Source organism: Ranitomeya imitator, chromosome 5, assembly GCF_032444005.1.
Source record: "Ranitomeya imitator isolate aRanImi1 chromosome 5, aRanImi1.pri, whole genome shotgun sequence".
Taxonomy (NCBI): Eukaryota; Metazoa; Chordata; class Amphibia; order Anura; family Dendrobatidae; genus Ranitomeya; species Ranitomeya imitator.
In genome coordinates this window covers 111793199-111817802 of record NC_091286.1, presented here as the reverse complement: position 1 = coordinate 111817802, position 24604 = coordinate 111793199, and the positions used below count along the sequence as shown (strand labels likewise).

Sequence of the window (24604 nt, the reverse complement as noted above, 5' to 3'; positions counted from 1 at the left end):
TTCTTCACTTTAATAAGTGGTCATTTCATGGCAGCATTATTTGTCCCATGCATAGAGTGTTGATGGTAATTGGCTTCTGAATACTAGGATTTGTTCTTTAGTTATGTGGTAATGTGGTCATGGTTTGGCAGCATGATGTATGGCATCCACTTTTTATGCCAGATGTACATCATGAAAACTAACATGGTGTATCCCAAACTCCAGTCCTCATAGTCCAACACATCATGTTTTCAGGATTTCCTTAGTATTGCACAGGTGAGAAAACCTGGGACAATTTCTAATGCCTTAATAATATTTCCATCACCTGAGCAATATTAAGAAACTCCTGACATCTGTTGGGGGCCGTGAGGACTGGGATTTGGGAAACCATGCCCCAACCCATTCCGATTTCCTCAGTGACAATAGAGTATTTTGCGTTCCAACTAGTGATGAGCGAGCATACTCGTTACACGGGTTTCCCCGAGCACGCTTGGGTGGTCTCCGAGTATTTGTTAGTGCTTGGAGATTTAGTTTTCTTCAGCCGTAGCTGTATGATTTGCGACTGCTAGACAGCCTGAATACATGTGGGGATTGCCCGTTTGTTAGGGAATTCGCACGTGTTCAGTCTGCCTAGCAGTCGCAAATCATGCAGCTGCAGCGAAGAAAACTAAATCTCCGAGCACTAACAAATACTCGGAGAACACCCGAGCAACTAGTACACTCGTTCATCACCAGTTACGACCTGCTCAATCTTCATTTCACCAGTTAGCAAATGGTAACTTTTGTTAGATGGTAAGGTCCATGTACAGATCAGATAAAAGTCAGCAGAACCAGTCAATATTGGTTGACCACCGTATTGTGAATGAAGGGAGGGGTTGGGGTCTCCTGACTCTCCCCAACAGATTATGTAGGCGGAGAGAAGGATATGGGTTGTTGAGTTTCAATGGCTGCTTGTCTTGCTCGACGAAGATGTAAGCCCCCTCATTTAAGGTGGATAGGGAGCCTCTCATAGACAACACAGAAATGATCAGCTGAGCCCAGCATTCCTATGCAAGGAGGGCTCGGCAGACATAGCTAATGTGTATGCCTAGAGTGAAGTTTCTCAATATGTACGTTCAGTGGTCCTGATGGTTTTACCTGATGTGAGGCAGCTGCAAAACGGATCCACCCGTCATCCAACGAGACAACAAATTCTCCTTTGCGAAGTTCGACATTAACTTGTCCACCACCGAACAACACCAGAGGGTATACAGACACCATGCTGCAGTCTCGCACAAAAACACGGCTTGTCTTAATCTTTTCATGATAGACCAGGTAAGGGCTGTCAAAATGCCGCACCTAAAACACACACCCAATAAAAAGATTGCATAACATGGATTCGTAAAGAGGGCTGACACAAGGAACCACGGGGTCAGTGTCTAACCTGGAAATTAATGGAGGAGGGATGGATGTGAATGTAACCATCATTCTTGGTGACAAACTTCAGCTCCTCAGCTTTTGGTTGCATTTTTACAGCTCCTGCTCTTGTCACTTGATACTTGCCTTCTGGAGATTTCACCTGAATACACAGACAATTTATATTGGTTTTCAGATAATCAGATTAACTTTGTAAGGATTAAAGCTTTAAGGTACCTTCACACATAACGATATTGTTAACGATATCGTTGCATTTTGTGACGTAGCAACGATATCGTTAATGAAATCGTTATGTGTGACAGCGACCAACGATCAGGCCCCTGCTGGGAGATCGTTGGTCGCTGAATAAAGTCCAGAACTTTATTTCGTCGCTGGACTCCCTGCTGACATCGCTGGATCGGCGTGTGTGACACCGATCCAGCGATGTCTTCACTGGTAACCAGGGTAAACATCGGGTAACTAAGCGCAGGGCCGCGCTTAGTAACCCGATGTTTACCCTGGTTACCATGCTAAAAGTAAAAAAAAACAAACACTAGATACTTACCTACCGCTGTCTGTCCTCCAGCGCTGCGCTCTGCACTCCTCCTGTACTGGCTGTGAGCCGGAAAGCAGAGCGGTGACGTCACCGCTCTGCTTTCCGGCTCCCAGACAGTACAGGAGGAGTGCAGAGAAGCAGAGCGCAGCGCTGGAGGACAGACGGCTGTAGGTAAGTATCTAGTGTTTGTTTTTTTTTACTTTTAGCATGGTAACCAGGGTAAACATCGGGTTACTAAGCGCGGCCCTGCGCTTAGTTACCCGATGTTTACCCTGGTTACCGGCATCGTTGGTCGCTGGAGAGCGGTCTGTGTGACAGCTCTCCAGCGACCAAACAGCGACGCTGCAGCGATTCGGATCGTTGTCGGTATCGCTGCAGCGTCGCTAAATGTGAAGGGGCCTTTAGTCACACTAAACGACTTACCAACGATCACGACCAGCGATACGACCTGGCCGTGATCGTTGGTAAGTTGTTGTGTGGTCGCTGGGGAGCTGTCACACAGACAGCTCTCTCCAGCGACCAACGATCAGGGGAACGACTTCGGCATCGTTGAAACTGTCTTCAACAATGCCGAAGTCCCCGGGTAACCAGGGTAAACATCGGGTTACTAAGTGCAGGGCCGCGCTTAGTAACCCGATATTTACCCTGGTTACCATTGTAAAAGTAAAAAAAAAAAAAACAACACTACATACTCACATTCTGATGTCTGTCACGTCCCCCGCCAGCGTCCACAGGGTTAAAACGGCATTCGGCAAGAGCGCTGCTAATGCACGCGCTGCTGCCGAGAGCTTCCCTGCACTGACTGTGTCAGCGCCGGCCGTAAGAGTGGTGACGTCACTGCTGTGCTCTGCTTTACGGCCGGCACTGACAGTCAGTGCAGGGAAGCTCTTGGCCGTAGCGCGTGCATTAGCAGCGCTCCTGCCGAATGCAGTTTTAACCCTGTGGACGCCGGGGGACGTGACAGACATCAGAATGTGAGTATGTACTGTTTTTTTTTTTTTTTTTAAACTTTTACAATGGTAACCAGGGTAAATATTGGGTTACTAAGCGCGGCCCTGCGCTTAGTAACCCGATATTTACCCTGGTTACAAGTGAACACATCGCTGATCCAGCGATGACAGCGGGTGATCAGCGACCAAAAAATGGTCCTGATCATTCCCCAGCGACCAACGATCTCCCAGCAGGGGCCTGATCGTTGGTCGCTGTCACACATAACGAGATCGTTAGCGGGATCGTTGCTACGTCACCAAAAGCGTGACGTCGCTACGATATCGTTAACGATATCGTTATGTGTGACTCCAGCTTAAGAGACTCCAGTCAGATGTTAAGGGAGTGATCTGGTTTGGTGGACACTTTTCCTCATTTTTAGCAGAGCAGATAATGAAGGGCCACATATCGGCTCCCTGACTGTGGCTGTGTACTGTGATGTTTCTTTACTCTGATGTTACAATGTAATTGTAGTGGGTCAGTGATTCATGGGTTTATTCTAGTTTTCCACTTAAGAAAATTTGACTTCTATCTCAGGAGGGTTGTTTTACATTCGCCTAGATCAGGGGGCCACAACCTACAGTTACATATGGACAAAGAAATGCTTGCCTGTGTAGTTTTCACATCAAGGAGACGAGGTGCACACAGCACATGGGTGGGAGAGTACAATTACTGTACTGCGTTCTCATCTCTGAGTCCCCATATATTAGAAAATGATTCCCTGCAAAACACTTCAGAAAGGAGCATACAAGATGGAATGAAGCACAGATGTGTGAAACCAGCCCCGGAATAAATTGTGATGTACGGACCAGCCGCTGACTTGAACTTAAGAGCCTCATAGCCTCAAAAGCTGCTTAGTTCGGGTCGGGAGACCCTCAGCCCGTCTGCCCACTGCAGTCCGTATTCAGCTGGTGAAACATGGATGTGTGAAAATGGCTTAGCGGTAGAAGCCAAAGCTAGCAGCTTTAAAATTCTTCCTGGGGCATAAGGTCTCAATTCTCCCAAAAGGTGAACGTACTGAAAGTAGAACTTGCGCTTTTGGGATACCATAAGTGTTTTAAACAGAAGTCCCCCTTAAGAGTTTTACCGAGGCCCTTTGAAGTGGTTCAGCATGAACTTACAGCCCTCAGGATAAAAAAAAAAAAGGTTGTGCACCCCTATATGAAAACTGCAGAATAAGGCTTCACATAGGGTTTTTAGTTCTTTTTCAGGTTTTACTTGCTCTATAAAGAAGTCTGCAAAAAAAAAAAAGGGCTGAAAAAAAATATCACAAGTACAGCATGCGGTGTTATGAAGAATAGACAAATTCAACAAATAAAAAAAAAATGGCCTGGAAATAGTTTGTAGTGTAGTTCAGATTTCCCTTGTGACTTTGCACTGACAATCGGCTGCAGTGTTTATCTCCACAAAAAAAAAAAAAAAAAGTGAAACAAAAAAAAAAAAAATCCTCACGCGAAAATGTTAAAAAAAAAACGCTGTATGTAAGCCAGCCTAATACGTGACCAGTGTAGTAATAGAGCAGACCAAGAGGACGAGATTGTGCTATTTGCGGCAAGAGCTAGTTATAGTATAAAGCCCATTGACCTCACACTGATGAATCGTGACAGTGCACGGTTCCCCTGTATCCCTCGTGCAAGTGAGCGGTCACGTAACTGCACATACAGTGGCATTGTAAAAGTTTGGGCATCAAACTGCTCACTTGCACAAGGAATACAAGGGAATCGTGGCAGTGTGCACATTGCGCACGATTCGTCAGTGTGTGATGGGATTGTTTTGGCTTTTTTTAGAGGATGAGTTACATTTTTAATTGCACCATTAGTGTTTGTAATGCAGGTAATGATCTGATGTATGCATGGTTTCTGATTCCAGGTGCAGTTGGCTTTATACTATAACTAGCGCTTGCTGCAAATGGCACAGTCTCATCCACTTAGTCTGCTTTGTTACTACGCCGGTCATGTACAGGGATCTGCGTGAACTACTTTCCGACAGCTTGGTAAATATATCTACCCATGTAAATGATGAATTTGCTACCACTGTGGACCAGAAGGTCGCCCATAAATTTGACGTGTGTGGTACCTACAGCGTCTGGTCTGGCTGACAAAACAATCATTAAACTTTGTTTTAGAGAAGATTATGTGAAAAAAAAAAAAAATCATTAAAACCCTAATATTTTAGAACAGTTGTTGAAAGCAATAGTGACGGATTTGCTCTTCATTTAGTAAAATAGTTACTTCTTGATGTCTAACCATTGGATCCGCTGTGATTCGTAAGAACCGATTAAAAAAAAAAAAATAGATATGAACTTACTTGGACAACATTGGGATATAAAGCTGCACACAGCATGGCTGACATTAATTTAATATTCTCTGCATTCGTATTAGCCTGTAGGGAAAAAAACAAAAGTTGATTGCAAACAAAAAAAGAAAAAAAAAAATAGTGATTTTTAGAATATACTACAGTATCACACGGTCTTTCAATTTGAAAGTATAGGGAAAAACTAAAATTAAATATTATACTGTATATACATTTTTTCTTTATAGCTTATTAGATTACAAATTAAACAGGTCGTCAACTATTGCCTAGGTCTGTATACCTGACCCCTTGAGGACAACCCAACTTTGCGATAACATTTTTAGTTTTCCGTGCAGATAGACACGTGAGGGGTTGTTTTTTTTGTGGGAAAAAAATGTAGATTTGACAGACACCATTCATTTTACCTTACAGTTTATGGGAAAATAAAAAAACAATTCTAAGTGCAGTGAAAAACAAAACCAAAAAAACAAACTACCACCTACAATCTTGCCATTGATTTTTGGGTTTAATATGCAGCATTAAATACAGCAGTAAAAATAACCAAACAACATGATTCTTCAGGTCAGTACGATTAAAGCGATATTTTAATGGCTTAAAAATTCTGAACTTTGTTTAAACATTTTTTTTTTTTTTTTAAATTGTGCTACTATTTTCAGAGCCACAAAACTCATTGTGAAGATTTTTTATTTTTTTGTGTGGCAAGGTGATGGTTTTATTGTTGCCAATATGGTGTACGTATTATTTCTGAGGAACATTTTTTGGTCAGAGGGGATGTGTAAAGAAAAAAAAAAAACTTCTATAGTAATTTTGGCGGTTTAAATTTTTTCCCCCGGTTTGATATTCACAGTGTAGGTCAAATAATTTTATGGCTTCATAAAGTGGACTTTTATGGAAGTGATGTTACCATATACATAAAATGAAGGGGTAGGGTTAATTACATTTTCGTGTTTTTTAGTCCATTAAGGGGCTTGAACCTTTCATCATTCAATCGCTTTACTGCTGTGTATAGTAAAAAAATCACGGTTTCCTATGAATCTCAGCAAACACGTCGTCCCCTCACACTGGCTGCCTTTTACATGGAAGCTGAAGAAGGGTTAGTGCTGTCGCTCTGCTGCAGAGCTGTGTCTCATTATAACTCTAAGAAGATAGCTGCGCAGGTGTTATAACTAATACAGTACAGTAGATCAGGAGAGCAGACTGTCAGTCATTACATGTGAAGGTACAGATGAATGACCTCGGGGAGACCAAAACATCCAACACCGCGGAGACACCATCACGTGTTTCTCAACGCAGTGATCCAGAACACTGCCCCCATGCCTTATGGGAAATATGCAAATGCATGTAAAGTAAGCTGCGGAGACACCATCACGTGTTTCTCAACGCAAGCAATGAATAGCCAGGCCTTTCACCGGGAAGGAACAACCACGGGAAGGGCAGCATCCAATAAAGGAAAACATCCAATAAAGGAAAACCACCTATGCCAAGCATGGTATCCATCCACAGACAGCTGATGAGGGGCAAAAACCCCGAAACAGCTGTCTGTGGATGGATACCATGCTTGGCATAGGTGATTTTCCTTTATTGGATGTGGTTGTTCCTTCCCGGGTAAAGGCCTGGCTATTCATTGCTTGCGTTGAGAAACACGTGATGGTGTCTCCGCAGCTTACTTTACATGCATTTGCATATTTCCCATAAGGGATGGGGGCAGTGTTCTGGATCACTGCGTTGAGAAACACGTGATGGTGTCTCCGCGGTGTTGGATGTTTTGGTCTCCCCGAGGTCATTCATCTGTACCTTCACAGCCTTTTACTAGGCACTGCTCCTAATAGCCAGTTTCCTACTCCACACTGATGAGGGGCAAAAACCCCGAAACAGCTGTCTGTGGATGGATACCATGCTTGGCATAGGTGGTTTTCCTTTATTGGATGTTTTCCTTTATTGGATGCTGCCCTTCCCGTGGTTGTTCCTTCCCAGGGAAAGGCCTGGCTATTCATTGCTTGCGTTGAGAAACACGTGATGGTGTCTCCGCAGCTTACTTTACAGGTCAGTCATTACATGTCTCACACTGGTAAATTCGCCTTTTACTTATCATAATCTCTGGAGGCAGATTCTCATGTAGATCTACGTCCGGCCCATAGATCTTAACAGCTCATTTACATATGAAGATAAACTTGGCTTTCTCCAGAATAAGACATCGGATCGCAGATCTCAAGGTATCCGGTTATTCAGCCTCCTATGACCTACATGCCTATATAGACGTCTTAGAAGGGTTGACTTTAATGACAGATTCCCTTTATCTAATATTCTGGTGACACGTTATCTTTACAGAAAATCAACTATACAATCTATAAACTGCTGCCATAGTGTTATATAGCACACCGATTGCGCAGAGAGTAGTGCAGTTTTAGCAGCATCCAGCATATGAGGCGTCATGTGTGCCCCTTGTCCCCTTTACAGGTAGTGTGTGCTACTTTAGAGGGGTACATTTTTCCTTTATGCTGTAAGGCCCATTTCAGAGTGGAGGCTCTTTCGAAAGATATTACTATCCTAACACTGTCAGCAGTCCGGGGTACTTTGTAGTTTATTACTATGTAAGGGAGGCACTTACCTCCTCGCCTGTAGATTCCACCACTCCATCTCCCTTCTGACCCCATCTTTTTTCAATATCTCTAGCCCTAAGCCCTTCTTTCACAAAGCCAATGTCAGACAAAAGTTCTGTAAATTGTCGTTTCAGACTCGCTATTTCCTGCAAAATAAAAGGTTACTGTAATGTACGATTGCTTTAGAGAGTGGCAGAGCTTACATAGAAAAAAAAAGAATTTCAACAGAAAGAAGGTCCCTTTATGTATAAAATAAAGGCACATGTCAGGTCCCCGACTGCTATTATAGCAGTATGCATGTGGATTGGTGCACGTTGTACAACAGCACTGCAGTCTTTTGCCAATGTACTTTTACCTCCCTGGGCATGATTGACAATCTGTATAATGATGCAATCACTTGTCACAGCCAGAGTGTGGTTTTATCAGCAACCAAGGCAAAAACCCAGCTTTGCTGTGATTTTTAGCAATCACTACAAAATTGTCCCAATTTTACAGTTGCATAAAAAAAAAAAAAAACAACTCCGCAAGTGTGAATGCTGCCTTACCATCTATATATATAATCGTCTAAGGGGCACTTCCGTCTGTCTGTGTCTGTCACGGAAATTCCACGTCGCACAGCCCGGCCGTGAATTCGCCCCTGCCTACTCTCTGTCAGTGCCCCCTCCAGTCAGCGCTCACACAGGGTTAATGGCTGCGTTACACTGCATTATGCCGTGGTGTAACGCAGTCCGTTGTCACTGCTATTAACCCTGTGTGACCAACTTTTTACTATTGATGCTGCCTATGCAGCATCAATAGTAAAAAGATCTAATGTTAAAAATAATAAACAAAATAAAAAATCATTATATACTCACCTTACGTCGCCTTTCCCGCTGCTCCTCGCGACGCTCCGGTCCATGCATTGTGGTCTCGCGAGATGAAGACGTAGCGGTCTCGTGAGATCGCAATGCATTCTTGGGACCGGAGCATCGGTAAATGCCTGGGCTGGATCCGGGGGCCGACGGAAGGCGAGTATATAACTATTTTTTATTTTCATTCTTTTTTTTTTTTTTTTTTTAAACAGGGATATGGTGCCCACATTGCTATATACTACGTGGGCTGTGTTATATACTACGTCTCTGTGCTATATACTACGGGGGTGTTGTATATATTACGTGGCTGGGCAATATACTACATCGCTGTGCTCTATACTACATGGCCTGTGCTATATACTATGTGGCTGGGCAATACACTACGTGGCTGGGCAATACACTACGTGGGCTGTGTTATATACTATATCTCTGTGCTATATACTACATGTCTGTGCTATATACTACGTGGCTGTGCAATATATTACGTGGCTGTGCAATATACTATGTGGGCTGTGTTATATACTACGTGGGCTGTGTTATATGCTACGTGGGCTGTATGCTACTTGGCTGTGCTATATTTCTCTTCTGTATCTGTGCATCATGAATCGTGGTATGTGTTAAAGAGGGGGACCCACAGACTATCGCCCAGGGCCCTCAAAAACCTGGAGAAGGCCCTGGCTTCACTGATTGTTCGCGGCCGGGCGTGACCAATCAGCGACAGTCGCGCCCGGTCGGCCAAATCCTGTGTATAAATTGCATTATTCTGAAAACTTCATAAATAAACTACATACATATTCTAGAATACCCGATGCGTTAGAATCAGGCCACCATCTAGTTCTTTCATAACTGGGGATGTATGCTGACTGTCAAATGAAACACAGTGACACAAAGCCAGGGCTAGCCCAAGTGGAAGAGACTACTTACTGGACTAGTCCTGCCTAATTAGCATATGCCGAGCCCCTAAATTAAATTGGATTCTTCAAAGATTATTGTGTTTGTGTGAAACATAAAAGACATGATCAAATTAAAGATCAGAGGCGTATCTAGGGGAAGAGGGGCAGGCGGGGCATATGCCCCAGGCGCAGCCGGCAGGGGTGGACCATTGGCCAAGGAGTCTTCCCGGTAGCTGCATTTTGCCGCCGCCCGGGCTGAGAGTCAGCTGACAGCCAGCTCAGAGAAGGTGCTGGTGAGTACAACTGAACCCCTGACCACCAGGTGAGAGAGACATCAGCAACACGTAAAAAGCAGCTTTTAATTTGCATAAAAACCAGCAAAAATGCAACATGTGAACAAAGCCTTATGGTGAAGGGGCAGCTATGGCTTTCCTTCATTTATTGCCTAATCTCAGAAACCATTCAGTAAGAAACTATACAAAAATAAGAGACATCTCATTACCTGGAGCACTCTAGAAGACAAGAAGTTCTCTCGGCAATATTGGTACCCAGCCCGTGAGTTCTCTCTAATGACTGTACGCCAAGCCTACATGGAGAAAAGAAGAGTTTTCATTGCCATAATACTCATCCAAAGTATGGATAAAAAAAAAAAAATAAAGCTTTAAAAATTAAACTAAAAAATGCTGACTACATTCTTAAAACAAAAAAAAAAAACCATTAAATTGTTTTTGAGCATGAGAGTTACAACATTTAAAAAAATGTTCCATTGATGAAGCTGTGCGAGGGCGCTCTTTTTTTTCTGCGTGACAAGCTGCACTCTTTATTTGGTACCATTTTGGGATACAAGAGATTTCTTTTTCACTCTTTCTTTCCATTCTTTGGGAGGCAAAACGGGGAGAAAAATAAAAAGAGGCACACAGCGTTCCTAGATACAATTAAAACACCACCAAATTTCTGCAGTTTTGCTACTTTTTCAACAAAAATTGCTAAAAATTCACCTTCCTGCATAAACAATGTGATAATTTTATAGCATGGGCTGTTGCAGAGATACCAATTATGTTGTTCTTTTTTTTCTTTAAACAAAAAAACACTATTGGGAAACTGATTTTGTGGCTTTTTTCCCCACTTAAAAGCATTATCAGGCCTCCAGTTGTCATATCGCTCTCCCTCTGTGATGCGGCCATTACTGACAATAGCATATATGAGTCTGAACACAGCAGCTGGTGTTATCCACATAGTTTGACGCAGAATGCTGGTGATTTTTTTCCTGAAATTTTCCATAATTTTTCCGCTGCTTTCTTTTTTTCCACTCCATCTATAAAAAGATACTGGCGGCTTCTATCACCGTTTTGGCAGTGTTCATAAGCAAAAAGCTGCCAATCAGTGGAGATGACGGGGTTGGGCTACCTGGCAGAAGGCCAAGTAGTCCTCTGCTGATAATCCCCTACTGATAGAACAGTGAATTTATAAAAACTATAGCAAGAAGTGCAGTAAGTGACACATTGCTGGAATCAGGGGCTCTGTCCCTACATTATGAGGCTCTCAGATTAGGTAGAAAAAAAACCTGCTGACAGATTCCCCTTTAATCAGCTTAAATTTACGTGGATTCGTTTACCACATAAGACAACAAGAATGACAGTGATGCTGATGTTAGTACTGGACAGTGACCCATATATCATAATTTGTAGACAGGTACAATAAGGAACATCTGCTGCCTCTACCTTATAAGCCTGGAGAAGAGCCAAGTGGTCACTGTTGCCTACTGCAAATTCTTGCTTCTTCTTGTTTGCGTCTTCCTTTTTATCCCAAGGACACACCTTTAAAAAAAATATATATATGTATTAGATGTATGAAATGCATGAGTGCTGGTACAATTCATTGGACACTTCACATGGCGGCATTACTCCTCCTGGACACTTTTTTAATGAGAGGATGATAAAACTTGTTTTCCTTGGTTAACGCTGGTAGGAGTTTTAAGGAACCAGTCACCAAGTACAAACTGCCTTTTCTGAAAGTATTAAAACTAATCTTAATGTATTCACAGGGTTGCAGCCAGTGTAACATGCTGGGCTGTAGGAGACGTGTCACGTTGGGGGCTTCCCTCTGCCCTTCTTTGGCTCCATAGGGTTGACAGGTCTTTCCTTATCTGTGTAGGGATTTACAGGTGCTTTTCACACTTCCAGCATTTCGGATTTTAAAATCATTTTTCAAGCTGGTGTTATAAAGTATTCTAATTTACTCACATAATGACATTTGGGTTTTCATTGGCTGTAAGCCATAATCATCAACATTAACAGAAATAAACACTTGAAATAGATCACTCTGTTTGTAATGACTCTATATAGTAATTTTGTGAGAAGCACCTGTATCCATCACTCATAACAAGGACAGGTATAATTTTTCCAAAACCTAAGTATATATGCTGCGTAGACCCATCACTAAAAAGGGTTATTGAGGATTATTTATTTATTTTAACTATTGGCCTACCTAAAAACTAACACTCAGGTAGTTGCTAACGGAGCAAAAGACCTGCCTGTTCTAATCAGCGCCGGCTCAGAGAAGTCACTGATCGCTCCTGCCAGCGATACAGCTGCTCCACATCAACAGAGCAGCTGTTCCTCTTCTGAGCTGCTCTGTTGACTGGGTGTTATTGCAAAGGTCATGCTGATTTAAAGCCGGCTCCCTGCAGTTAGGCAGTGGGGAGTTTGCGGTCAATCAGCATAATGTCAACAGAGCATAGTGAAAGAGAAGCCGCTGCTAGGTCAAGATGACAACAGCGGAAGCTGCTGAATCGCCGGCAGGAGCAGGTCTGTGACTGCTCTGAGATCGGCACTGGGCACAACAGGCAGGTAGTTCGCAAGTATCTGCCTGTTAGTTCTTAGGCTCGTAGTAAAAAAATATAAAATTAGATAGTCTTGGTTAACCCCTTTAACTTATACTGACCTTAGTAAGAATTGCATGAACTTAAAGGGGCTTTACGAACACAAATTAGAACATTGTAAAGCTTACGTGAAATGAAGAAACTTCATAATTTATTTGCAGTTAAAATTCTGCTCTGTTTCAGAGACGTGGTCATGTGACTGTCAGTTCCTTACTTCCAGTTACAGTCCATTCAAAGCACAGAATTGAGATTTCCGGTCTGTGCTTCCAGAAGATCAAAGCCTGTCAGACAGCACAGCCCTGAATGCAGGAGGCAGAGCTCAGCCAGCAGCTGTCAGAGCAGTGTGCACGGAATATTGATGTTATGTGGAAACATTGAATGCGAGTCCTGGCTAATTATTAGGGACTGGGGGGTTGTTTAGGGAGATAGACAGAACAGAAGCCACAGAGAACTAGTATAGTTGTTTGTGGAACCTGCATTATCTATCATCTAGTGACTCTGGCCAGAGGGGATAGTGCTGATGCTAGTTTACACTTCAACAAAGGACTACGTTTTATGACTCATTGTTCCCCTACAGTAAACTGATTGTAGGTGTAGTAAAAAGAACGTTAGGGCGGAAATACTGTGGACAGAGATTTATCCATCTTGAGACTGTATAGTAGTCTCAGAATGGTGCTTTTTAGGTAAAGACGGCGTGTCCCGAGGATAGGAGTGAGGGAGCTCAGAGTCAGATAAAGCACTGTCAGAGAAGCCAGGAGACACTGCCTCCTGGAGAATGATATTATCTAGAGGCACAGGTGAAGAGTTTAAAATATAAACGCTTAAAAACCATAAAACTGGCTGCAGGAGGTTAAAAGGGGAGATAAAAATTAAAAAGAGGCTTTGGAGACTCCCTACAGGGACAGCAACTTTTTGTGAGCAGAAAACCCCTTTAATGACAGGCTGGATTCACAATCATACCATATGTCAGTAATCCGTTATCCTAATGCAAGGGTGGGGAATCTTTTTTTCTGCAAAGGGCCATTTGGATATTTATACCATCCTTCGGGGGGCGTACAAATTTCGCCCACAAAGTACATCCTGACTGTGGCACTGGTTTTAGGACGTAATCTTTCATTGCATGCCCTTCAGTGTTCAGTAGTGGACACTGCGTGTGTGCGCTAACAGAGCAAGAAGAAATGAATGAGCTGGTTGTGATCAAAATACAGCTCTCTGCACAAGAATGCGGTCCCTGAAAATCTGCCCGAGAGCCTGATAAAAGGTTATCGAGGGCCGTAAATGGCCCTGGGGCCTGAGGTTCCCCACCCCTGTCCTAATGGATGCTGGAAGCAGACCTTTAGTGAGCACACATCAGATTTCTAAAACAATTTCATCTCACCAAGCTCTTATTGTAGCTAAAAAGAAGTTTAGATTAAACACTATAATACTCACAAATGGAGACTTAGAAGCCAGGCTAGCAGCAATAGTGAGAACAGGGTCCAGACAGCGAAAGATGGCACCAAAGAGCATGAGTTTACCAATCCTCACATCTACTGGCAAAGAGGCCAGGTGGTACCCAAGTGGCGTCAGCTTTTCTTGCTGGGTAAGTGCACCGAGATCTTGAAGACGTAACTTGGAGGTCTGCAGAGATTCCACTCTGGGCGGTTCAATTAATCTGGACAAGACTGTTTCCAGACGAAACTCTGAAAACATCTCTAAAATTTTTATCCTGTCAAAGAAAAAAAAAAAGGGGGAACAAAGAATTAATTTATGAACCAAAGGAGTTATATTGCGTGGGTTTTTAAATAACTGGTAGAAAAAGAACAGCAAGGATAACAATGAATTAAACATGAGGTGTCACAAGTCAAACAATCTTTCCTAAAGGAAACGCTTAGGGTATGTGCACACGTTCAGGATTTCTTGCAGAAATTTGCTGACAAAAAAACGGACATTTCTGCCAGAAATCCACATGCGTTTTTTTCGCGTTTTTTTTCCAGAGCTTTCCCAATGCATTAAATAGCGGGGAAAACAGGATTTTTGGTTGCTTACCGTAAAATCTGTTTCTCGGAGCCTTCATTGGGGGACACAGGAACCATGGGTGTATGCTGCTGCCACTAGGAGGCTGACACTATGCAAATAAAAAGTTAGCTCCTCCTCTGCAGTGTACACCCCACCGACAGGAAGTAGGATCTTCAGTTAGTGAGAAAGCAGTAGGAGAAGCAACGTGTAAAAGAGAAAGAATAATATAATAATAAACTTTATATAGCGCCAACAAAATCCATGGCGCTTCACAGATTAACAGCTTCAAACACTCAGAGTGTTCAAAGAACTCAAACGTAGACAGTAAACAGAGCTGTTCAACTTGGGAGGGTGCTGTGTCCCCCAATGAAGGCTCCGAGAAACAGATTTTACGGTAAGCAACCAAAAATCCTGTTTTCTCTATCGCCTTTCATTGGGGGACACAGGAACCATGGGACGTCCCAAAGCAGTCCCTGGGGTGGGAAAAAACAGACTTCCATCAGGTCAGAGGACTCACCACTGCCGCCTGCAGGATCCTTCTGCCCAGGCTGGAATCCGCCGTAGTTCGGCGAAACGTGTGGATGGAAGACCAGGTTACCGCTTTGCAAAGCCGTCGGCGAAAGCCCTGTGACGTACCGCACTGGAAGCGCCGACTGCCCGGGTAGAGTGAGCCTTCATCTCAGGAGGGGGCCCTCTGTGCTTGACCCGGTAAGCTTCCAAAATTGCCATTCTGATCGAGCGAGCAATCGTTGCCTTGGAAGCCGGCAGGCCTCTACGCACGCCATCAGGGATGGCGAAAAGATAATCCATCTGTCGGAAAGCGGCCGTGCTAGCCAGGGAGATCTTCACTGCCCTGACGAGGTCCAGCCTGTTCAACGATCGCTCCAGAGGATGAGTCGGAGCTGGACAAAAGGAAGGTAGAACGAAGTCCTCGTTGAGGTGGAAAGATGAAAACCACCTTGAGAAAGGAAGGAAGGCGGAGGCCTGGGACCACCTTATCCTGGTGGAAAAATCAAGAAAGGAGGTAGCAGGAAATGGCCGTCAACTCAAAAACGCGGCGGATCGAAGAGATGGACCTGAGAAAAGCCACCTTCTGAGAAAGAACTGACAGGGAAAACTCCCTGAGAGGCTCAAAGGGGGGAACCCCTAAGAACAACCAACACAACCTTTAAATCCCATGAATCCACAGAGGCCCTGAACGGAGGGACAGCATGGACTACTCCTTGAAGGAGGGTCTTAACCTGTGGCTGAGGAGATAAAGTCTTCTTAAAGGGAAGAAGAGCGCAGGAACCTGGCCCTTTTGGGAACTGAGAGCGAAGCCCGAATCCAGTCCTGCCTGAAGGAAAACCAAATGGAAGGCAGGGAAAAAGGACATAGGTGAAAAGCGGTTGGACTCGCATCAGCGAAAGTAAGCCTTCCAGGTACAATAGTAGATCCTGGAAGAAGACAAAGGCTTCCTAGCCTGGATTATAGTGTGACTCATCCGGGCCGAAAGGCCGGACACTCTTAAAACAGTGGAGTCCACAGCCACGCGCTGAGACAGCAGATCGGGTCTGTTTGGAAGGCACCAGGGGTGTCCGCGAGAAGATTGACGATGTCTGCAAACCAAGACCTCCAGGGTCAATCCGGGACGATCAGAATGACCGGCACCCATCCCGCCTTGATCTTTTTCGACAGCTTGGAAAGCAAGGGAAGGGGTGGGAACCGATAGGGGAGCAGGAACTGCGACCAAGGAATGACCAAAATGTCAACACCACTGTGAGAGGATCACGGGACCCTGGGCCGACCCGAGGGACCTCCTGTTCAATCGGGACGCCATAAGGTCCACCTCTGGAGTCCCCCATCGAAGAGCAATCCGACGGGAAACCTCCTGAAGTACCATTCCCCTGCCGCGAGGCCCTCGAAGCCGAGGAAGTCGGCGGCCTAAATGTCCACGCCGGGGACATGCACTGCGGAGCTCACCAGGACCGTTGCCTCTGTCCAAAGGAGGATCCTGGAATCTCGGCCGAGGCCAGAGAACGCCGAGTCCACCCCTGGTGGTAGACGTATGCCACTGCTGTGTCATTGTCTGTCTGGGTTCGAATTGGCAGGCTGCTGAGAATCCTTACCCAGTGAAGGCAAGACGGAAAGATGATCCGGAACTCGAGAACATTGATCGGCAAAGAGGACTCCTGCGCCGACCAACAACCCTGAAAGAACAGGAGACAAAGCCCCGCGCCTCCGCCGAGGGGGCTGGCGCCCGTCGTCACCACCTGCCAGGGAACTGGAAGGAAGGATATGCTGAGAAGGATCTACTCTGGGATAAGAGAAGTGACCTCGGCCACCAGTCAAGGAACCATTTGACCCGGGAGAAAACCGGATCGGACGATGCAGGGAGAAGACAGACCTGTCCCCTGTGATAGAATAGCCTGCTGAAGAAGTCTTGAATGAAACGGGCGAAGGGAAAATTGCTTCCGATGTTGCAACCAACCTCCTTAGGGCCTTTAAGGCCCATCGGAAAGGAGGGGAGCCGAGAACCCTGGAGCAAGCGAACTTCCCGACAACGGAGGGATATCTTGTCTTCGGGAAGGAAGACTCTGGTCCGACAAGTGTCGAAGAACATGCCCGGAGATACGAGGCGCTGAACAAGACGGAACTTCTTCCTGTTGACGAGCCACCCGCAACAGTTAGAATGTCGGGAAAGATGGATAGACTTTCGGGAGCCTGAAACCGAAATTCCTGAGCCTCCATGGAAGCGATTACTGAACGAGGGGATATCGTCCTGAAGTGTCTCCGACGAAACTTCTTGTTCAGCAAATTGAGATCCGGACTGGGACGAACCTTGTCGTTCTCTGTCAGTAGAAAAAGATTCGAAGAGAAGCCTGTGAACCGTTCCTGTTCTGGGACGGGAACGATTACTCCGGATTTAAGGAGGGAAACAATGGCAGTAAAGAAAACCCGGGACTAGAGCGGGGTCTCTCGTAGGTTGGGATTTGAAGAAAACGATCCCAGGACCGTGAAATGAAGATTTTGTGTCTAGAGGGAACAGGTGCCCTGGCCCATGCGACCTCTGCTGAGGAGACCCAGACGTCCCTGAGGAACAGGAGACGGTTGCCCAGTCTGAGAAACGGGCTGGGGTCTAGCTGTGGGTCATGCCTAGGTGGAACTTCCAGTCCTGGACCTGGAGAATCCACCTTAGGAGTAGCAGGCACGCCAGGAAAGAGTGAGCCGAAGAATACCTTCTTCTCTTAACATGCCTGTGGCCTCTGCAGTTGCGAAGAAGAATCTGATGCCGCAAAACTACGAGAAAGGTCGAAAAGACCAAAGTAGCCGCCTAAGGGGAAGTAGGTGAGGTCTGGAGAAGAAGACTGGTGCCACCAGTGGCGTCCTTAATAATTTGGTCCAGCTTGGAACCGAAAGGACGTGAACCTTGAAAAGGCAGGCTCGTGAGGGACTTCTTCAATGACTCTTGAGTCAAACAGTGCGACAGCTGGCAACGACATTACTGGGCGCCCGTGCGGCAGAAGACGCGACGTCCCGGGAACAAATTATTCCCCGGCATGAGTGATCTGGGTGGCAAGTTCCGCCAGCCGGCCTGACGGAGCTCCGGAGTTGTTTAGCCCCTCAAATACAGACTTCGAAACCCATGAGGAAGCCAAAGCCGGGCATTGGGATGATGCGGCAGTTTCGAAAGCCGACTTCACGAAGGATTCCATGATCCAATCGATGGAATCTTTCAGAGCTGCCCACCGGACAGCGTAAGGACTGTGTTGGCGGCAAGTCTAGCAGCCGACGGATCCACAGGGGGAGAGGTCGTTCTCTAACGCCTCTCATTCCGGTTGGCAATGAGATTCGGAGGAAAGAGATATGAGACTCCAAGACGATTGTCTCTTTGAGAACGTCTGGTCGAATTCGCTCTCTCTGGCCAGAAGCTCCTCGAATTCAGGATGAGGAGCAAATACCTTGGGAGGTAGTTTAGACCGTCTAAACGAAACCGCCTGATCTGCGGGTTTCGTAGAGGAATCTTCGATGCCACAGGTCTGATTGGTCGCTCCAATGAGGCTTTGAACCATATCCCTCATGTTAGCGATTTGGTTCGAATCCGGCCCCAAATTATCCTCCGAAGGCGCATCAGAGAAGCCTCGCCTGACTCAGCGGAGGAGGATCGGGAGGACGCCGACCGCAGAGGAGGACGAGTGGCGAGATGGAGCGAGAAGAGGACTCAGACCGGCGTTCCTGTCTGGACCTTTTGCAGCTAGCCTTGGAAGGCTTGGACGGAGCTTCCTGCGACCCGGTGGCTACTGCGGGGTCTGCAGGGGTAACCGATCCAGCACGGAAACCAGGGTTTGAGACACCCCTGTTAAATTGGCCACCGATTGAGACAGAGAGGAGGCCCAGCCTGGGATGGGTATCACTCTGGGGCGGATCGGCTGGGGGATCCTGGGCGGTGGGAACAATCGGGTTGCTGCAGGACAGACATAGCGGAGTGTCAGTCTGCGGTGCAGAGCTACTTACGGCAGACGAAATCCGGAGGAAGCTGTCCGGCTAGATGGTATGGACCTCCGGCGAGAAATAGACCCTTAGGCAGGAGGGTGGTAAGGCCTGCTGCCGTAATCTTGATCGATCTGCGTTGCTTAAAATTAACTTTCATTGCTGGGGTTCGAACTCACAGCTCTCTGTTTGCAAGCCTGCACACCTTACTATATCACTCTCTTGTTCCGGAGGAGGGGACTCGTGGTTTAGGAGTCCCAAGATGGCGCCGGTGGGAGGAGAAAAGGCGGTTCTCAGTGAAATTGTCGGGCGGGAGAAAAGCCCGCCCGACGAAACAAGGAAAGGGGGCGGAGTCCGGAACCGGAAATAGGCCCAGGCAGAAGCCGGGGCCTAAATTAGCGATCGGTGACCGGCATGGAAGGGCCGCAGCGGAGAACAGTGCGCCGCAGAAGGCGATGGTGAGCGGCCGCCTACAGCGGCGGGAGTAGCGCAGCCGCAGGTCCCAAGCGGTGTGGCAGTCTGACAAGCCGCCGCGCTGAGGGAGGATGAGGATGAGCGGCACTGTAAGCGGCCAGAGGGACGCAGCTGCAGGGGGCCCGAAGCGATGCGGCGGCCGGCAAAGCCGCCGCGCTGAAAAGAAATGAACGGCCGCATACAGCGGCCGGAGCAGGGAAGCCAGAGAGGGCCGAAGCGATGTGGCGGCTGGGAAGCCGCCGCGCTGAAAAGAACGGCCGCATACAGCGGCCAGAGCGATGCGACGCAAAGCTACCACGCAGAAAAGAAATGAACGCCCGCAAACAGCGGCCGGAGCAGGGGAGCCACTGAGGGCCGAAGCCACCGCGCTGAAGCTGGGGCTAGGAAGCCTGCAGGACCCGAGGCGGAAATGTCCCCCCCCCCCCTGAGCAAGGCCACGCACATAGCGTGCCTGGACAAGAAGCGGCGCGGTGGTCCGTAAAGGCAGCCGCGCCGGGACAGGGAGGCCGCCTCCACGGAAGTGGCGCGGCTGAAAAGAGATGCGATTCGCATCAGAAAACCCCCTAAATCGGATTTTTTATTTTTTTTTTTTGTTTCTGGGATCCAGGGAGGCCACAGGGTGGGCGGGAAAATACTCACCTAAACATCCCCCGCCGGTACTAACCTGGAAGGAATGAGACGTCCACGGAGCTGATGGACGTCCTCGTCTCCTCCGACCGACAGGCTCTGGTGGGCGAGTGGGTGGGGGACGGGGCCAGGACCGGACTTCTGAGCACGCTTGTGTGCTAGGATCTTGGTCCTGGAGAGGGATCTATGAGGATACGGGGTGGCAGTACACGCCGTACTCATAGTCCGCATAGTGGGACTACAGGTGTGACTGTTCACCCTGTATCCCTCCGGAAAAACCTGAAAGGAAACGACGCACATTGAGGTAGATAAGGGTCTAATGAAAGACCTGTGTCCACCTCCTACTGACACTAAGCTAAACTGAAGATCCTACTTCCTGTCGGTGGGGTGTACACTGCAGAGGAGGAGCTAACTTTTTATTTGCATAGTGTCAGCCTCCTAGTGGCAGCAGCATACACCCATGGTTCCTGTGTCCCCCAATGAAAGGCGATAGAGAAAAAGTGTGTTTTTTTTCGCGGAAAAAAATGCATCATGTGCACAAAAATTGCGGAATGCATTCTAAATGATAGAATGCATATGTATCCATTTTTTATGCATTTTTATCGTGTTTTTATAGCGAACAAACGCGAAAAAAAGGCGAAAAAAAAATGCAACGTCACACAGCCTTACGTGTGAAAAAAAATACATAGTAAAATAAAAATGGGACCACTGAATTAATGACGCAAATTGTGCCAACATATTCATCATTGATAAAAGGAATGTACGGCTAATAGGTTTTAAAAAAAGACAGTCAACAGGTTTTCGTTATCTCATCTGAGAGTATCAGGATAAAAGCAATGAAAAGGAAGAATTGTAGGTGTGCTGTGCTGCTGGTAACGGATTCACAGGATCAATGAATAAAATTAAGACTGTAGTTTATTTCTGATGAGTTTCTTGATTCAATGGACCTCTGGCTCAGGGGAACCACAAAGATACAGACAGTTTTATGGCTTAAACAACAAAGATTTTCAAAAACTGCGGCCAAGCAAAGTAAAAACGCCCAATGGGAGAGTGAGCAACATTTTTGGGTCAGTTTAAATAAACTGAAAAAAACTAAATTGCATTGTATAATTTATCATAATACCATCATGCTATTAAGGCAAAAATCCCGATTCCAGCAATGTGTCACTTATTGGGCTTCTTGAGAACTTTATTTAACAAAACATCTCTGTTTTATCAGCAGTACATTATCTCTAGAAGACTAGTAAACCTGCTGCCATGTGGTCCTCCATATTCATGAGCTCTGTATAATCCCGCCCCCACCACTGATTCGCAGCTTCCTGCCTATGCACAGTCTACACAGAAAGTTGCCAATCAGTGGTGTGGGCGGGGTTATACAGGGCTCAGCATTCAGAGAACTGCTAGATCTGCAGCAGATAAAACAGTGATTTTATAAAAACTAAAGCAAGCAGCCCAGTAAGTAATACATCTCTGGAATCTGGGTCTCGGTCCCTATATTAAATATAGAAAGCGAAAATTGGCACTCAAGAGATCATGTGATATGCGTTTTGTTTGTGTAGCAATCCACAATGAAAGTAAACATTTCGGTCACATCTCATCTTTATCAGTACAACGGATTGCCAAAGTAATATACCACAGTGTGGTTTGTCTTGATGAAGTTTGGAACTTCGATACGTGTTGACTAATTAACCGCAATCCTAAATACAGCCCTTCTTTTCCTTCTTTAAATAGCGGCAGCGCAGAACTAACCCTATTCCAATTCTGCTGAGTATGTTAGTACAGCAGAGCGGTGTATATACACAGCAGTGGGGAGTATGCGTATACGGAGGCTGCAGCAGATTGGGGCATACATGTGCAGAGTGTGCACGTACTATGTGTGATCTAAGGCTACTTTCACACTAGCGTCGGACTCGGCCCGTCGCAGAGCGTCGGGCTGACGTACCGACGCTAGCAGTGAATGCGCCGCACAACGGGGGCTGCGCATGCATTTTTCCAGCGCATCCGCTGCCCCATTGTGAGGTGTGGGGAGGTGGGGGCGGAGTTCCAGCCGCGCATGCGCGGTCGGAAATGGCGGTCCGTCGGCAGCAAAAACCGTTACATGTAACGTTTTTTGCTCCCGGCGGTCCGCCACAACACGGCGCAACCGTCGCACGACGGTTGCGACGTGTGTCAATGCGTCGCTATTGATAGTCTATGGGGCAAAAACGCATCCTGCAGACTACTTTGCAGGATGCGTTTTTTCCCATAAACAACGCATTGCGACGTATTGAAAAAACGCTAGTGTGAAAGTACCCTTAAGCTATATGTATACAATGCAGAGAAGCTATATAAGTAAGATCTATTACCTCCCTATTGTATCCTAGTGCATTAAAATTTGTTATATTGACCGCTCCACCGCTATACATTTTTCATACAATACTTTTTAGTAGGATATATGTTTTTACTATCAAACCATGGGGTTAATCTTTAGTCCGAAAAATACAGTAAATGAAAGAAAAAAATAAATAAATGACAGATTAGACACAGAGGCCATTAACAATACCTCAAACAGAGCTGTTCGAGTGGGATTCGATGGATCTCTGGTGGCTGCTGCTCTAAAAGCTGGTGCTCATAGTGGTGGCTGGTGAAGAGGTGAAAGCAGATCCCAGAGGCCACGCGACCAGCTCTGCCTTTCCTTTGTATAGCGTTGGCTCGAGACACCCAAGTGTCTTCCAGACTCTCCATGCTCTTACCAGGATCATACCTAAAAAGCAGTAATTTGAACATCTTTACGTTAGTCGTGATCCTCAATCGAGGCAACTTTTTTCTCTCAAGTAATCTGTAAGAACCAGTGTATAATCAGAGTTTGTAGAAGGAGAACATCACTCTCTAGCCATCTGTAGGCCTTCTATTACAGTAATGTCCGCGGCCTTCAGCGGTCGTGTCATCAAAGCTGACTAATGAAAGCACAAGTATAGCAGCCACTCTGCTGGCAATATGGCCTCATTGATAGATATAATTTCTGTTAGTAAGGATCATCAGATCTGACACTGGTGGACGCTTGACCCAGGACATCACCACTCTACGGCAGTGTTATTTCTCATTATCTCTTGCAATACCTTTTCTCTCTCATCTTGCCCGAGTCTATAACGTAGACAACATCATCAATGGTGATCGACGTTTCAGCAATGTTGGTGGAGATTATTATCTTTGTAACTCCTTGGGGCGGTTTAATGAAGACCGCCTGCTGCTCCTCGCTGGATAAGGACGAGTGTAGGGGGTAAATGACACACCTGCCAGAGAGATCAGACGATCATTCATCACCATGTTATTCCAAGGTGTTCTTAGGAATATAGATCTCAAAGAAATGAGAAATGTACCTCTTATTACGTCTATTACTAAACAAGGCGTTTGATTGCAACTGTTCATACAGCATCTTGATTTCTGCAAGACCGGGAAGAAATACTAAAACCGCTCCTAATGAAAAAATAAAATAGACAGTTGGGCACGGATACACAAGTGTAGAAAGGGAGAGAAGTGAGGATGCTCTAAAAAGCAAATTAAACTGGGGCAGAAATGGTTCTGGAAATTTCAGGTGGCTTCCCAAATCTGAGGCTGAAGTTATGCATTTATGTAACCCAAGTATGTGTGCCCTTCAGGCTGATCTTAAATGACTAGATGGTGGCCCGATTCTAACGCATCGGGTATTCTAGAATATGTATGTATATAGCAGCCACATAGTATATAGCACAGGCCACGACATATTCTTGAATACCCGATGCGTTAATACAGGCCACGCAGTATATAACAGTGGCCACGCAGTATATAACAGACCAAACAGTATATAACGCAGCCCACACAGTATATAACACAGCCCACACAGTATATAACACAGCCCACACAGTATATAACACTGCCCACACAGTATATAACACTGCCCACACAGTATATAGCAGCCATGTAGTATATAACGCAGCCCACGCAGTATATAACATTGCCCACATAGTACATAGCAGCCATGTAGTAGTAAGACAGCCCACGTAGTATATAGCAATGTGGGCACTATGTGCGTGGTTACAAAAGACTTAAAATAAACATATACTCACCTTTCGAAGGCCAATTAAAGTCCTGGCGCCTGTGTACGGTGCACGCGGCAGCTTCCGGTCCCAGGGTTAGTATGAGCGCAGGACCTGTGATGATGTCGCGGTCACATGACCGTGACATCATGGACGGTCCTTCTCGCATAGCATCCTTGGCACCGGAACCTGCCGCTTGCACTGCCGAGGACACCACGCCACGTCGGAGGGCGAGAATAACCTTTTTTATTATTATTTGTAACAGATCTTTTTACTATTGATGCTGCATACCCATAGACCCATAACTTTAAATTTATTTCCACTAATGCAGCAATTTGATCACTATTAGCGATGGAAGCCTAAAAATGCAAGACATGGGATTGGGACCATCCTATGATGACCACCCAAGGTCTCAGCCACAGAATCAAAGGAGTGTGTAATTGAATAGTTGCTGCGTGGAACTACAAGACCCAGTTGAAACCACAGGATCTTTTTACATAAGTCTGCACAATTGGAATTCTTCAA

The 24604-nt window shown here is 46.0% G+C and overlaps 1 protein-coding gene across 4 annotated transcripts in view; it reads right to left on the bottom strand.

Annotated features, from left to right (window-relative positions):
• The window catches only part of DHX57 (DExH-box helicase 57), a 90084-nt gene that overhangs the window by 2300 nt on the left and 63180 nt on the right, over positions 1 to 24604 (bottom strand). For all 4 annotated transcript variants that reach the window (XM_069769063.1, XM_069769061.1, XM_069769062.1 and 1 more), the window contains exons 15-24: positions 23384 to 23480; positions 23123 to 23296; positions 22567 to 22767; positions 13887 to 14163; positions 11296 to 11391; positions 10077 to 10160; positions 7839 to 7976; positions 5225 to 5299; positions 1403 to 1537; positions 1117 to 1317 (exon numbers count right to left, since the gene is read on the bottom strand). In XM_069769063.1, coding sequence (XP_069625164.1) covers positions 1117 to 1317; positions 1403 to 1537; positions 5225 to 5299; positions 7839 to 7976; positions 10077 to 10160; positions 11296 to 11391; positions 13887 to 14163; positions 22567 to 22767; positions 23123 to 23296; positions 23384 to 23480 — 1478 coding nt within the window. The remainder of the gene's footprint in view (positions 1 to 1116; positions 1318 to 1402; positions 1538 to 5224; positions 5300 to 7838; positions 7977 to 10076; positions 10161 to 11295; positions 11392 to 13886; positions 14164 to 22566; positions 22768 to 23122; positions 23297 to 23383; positions 23481 to 24604) is intronic.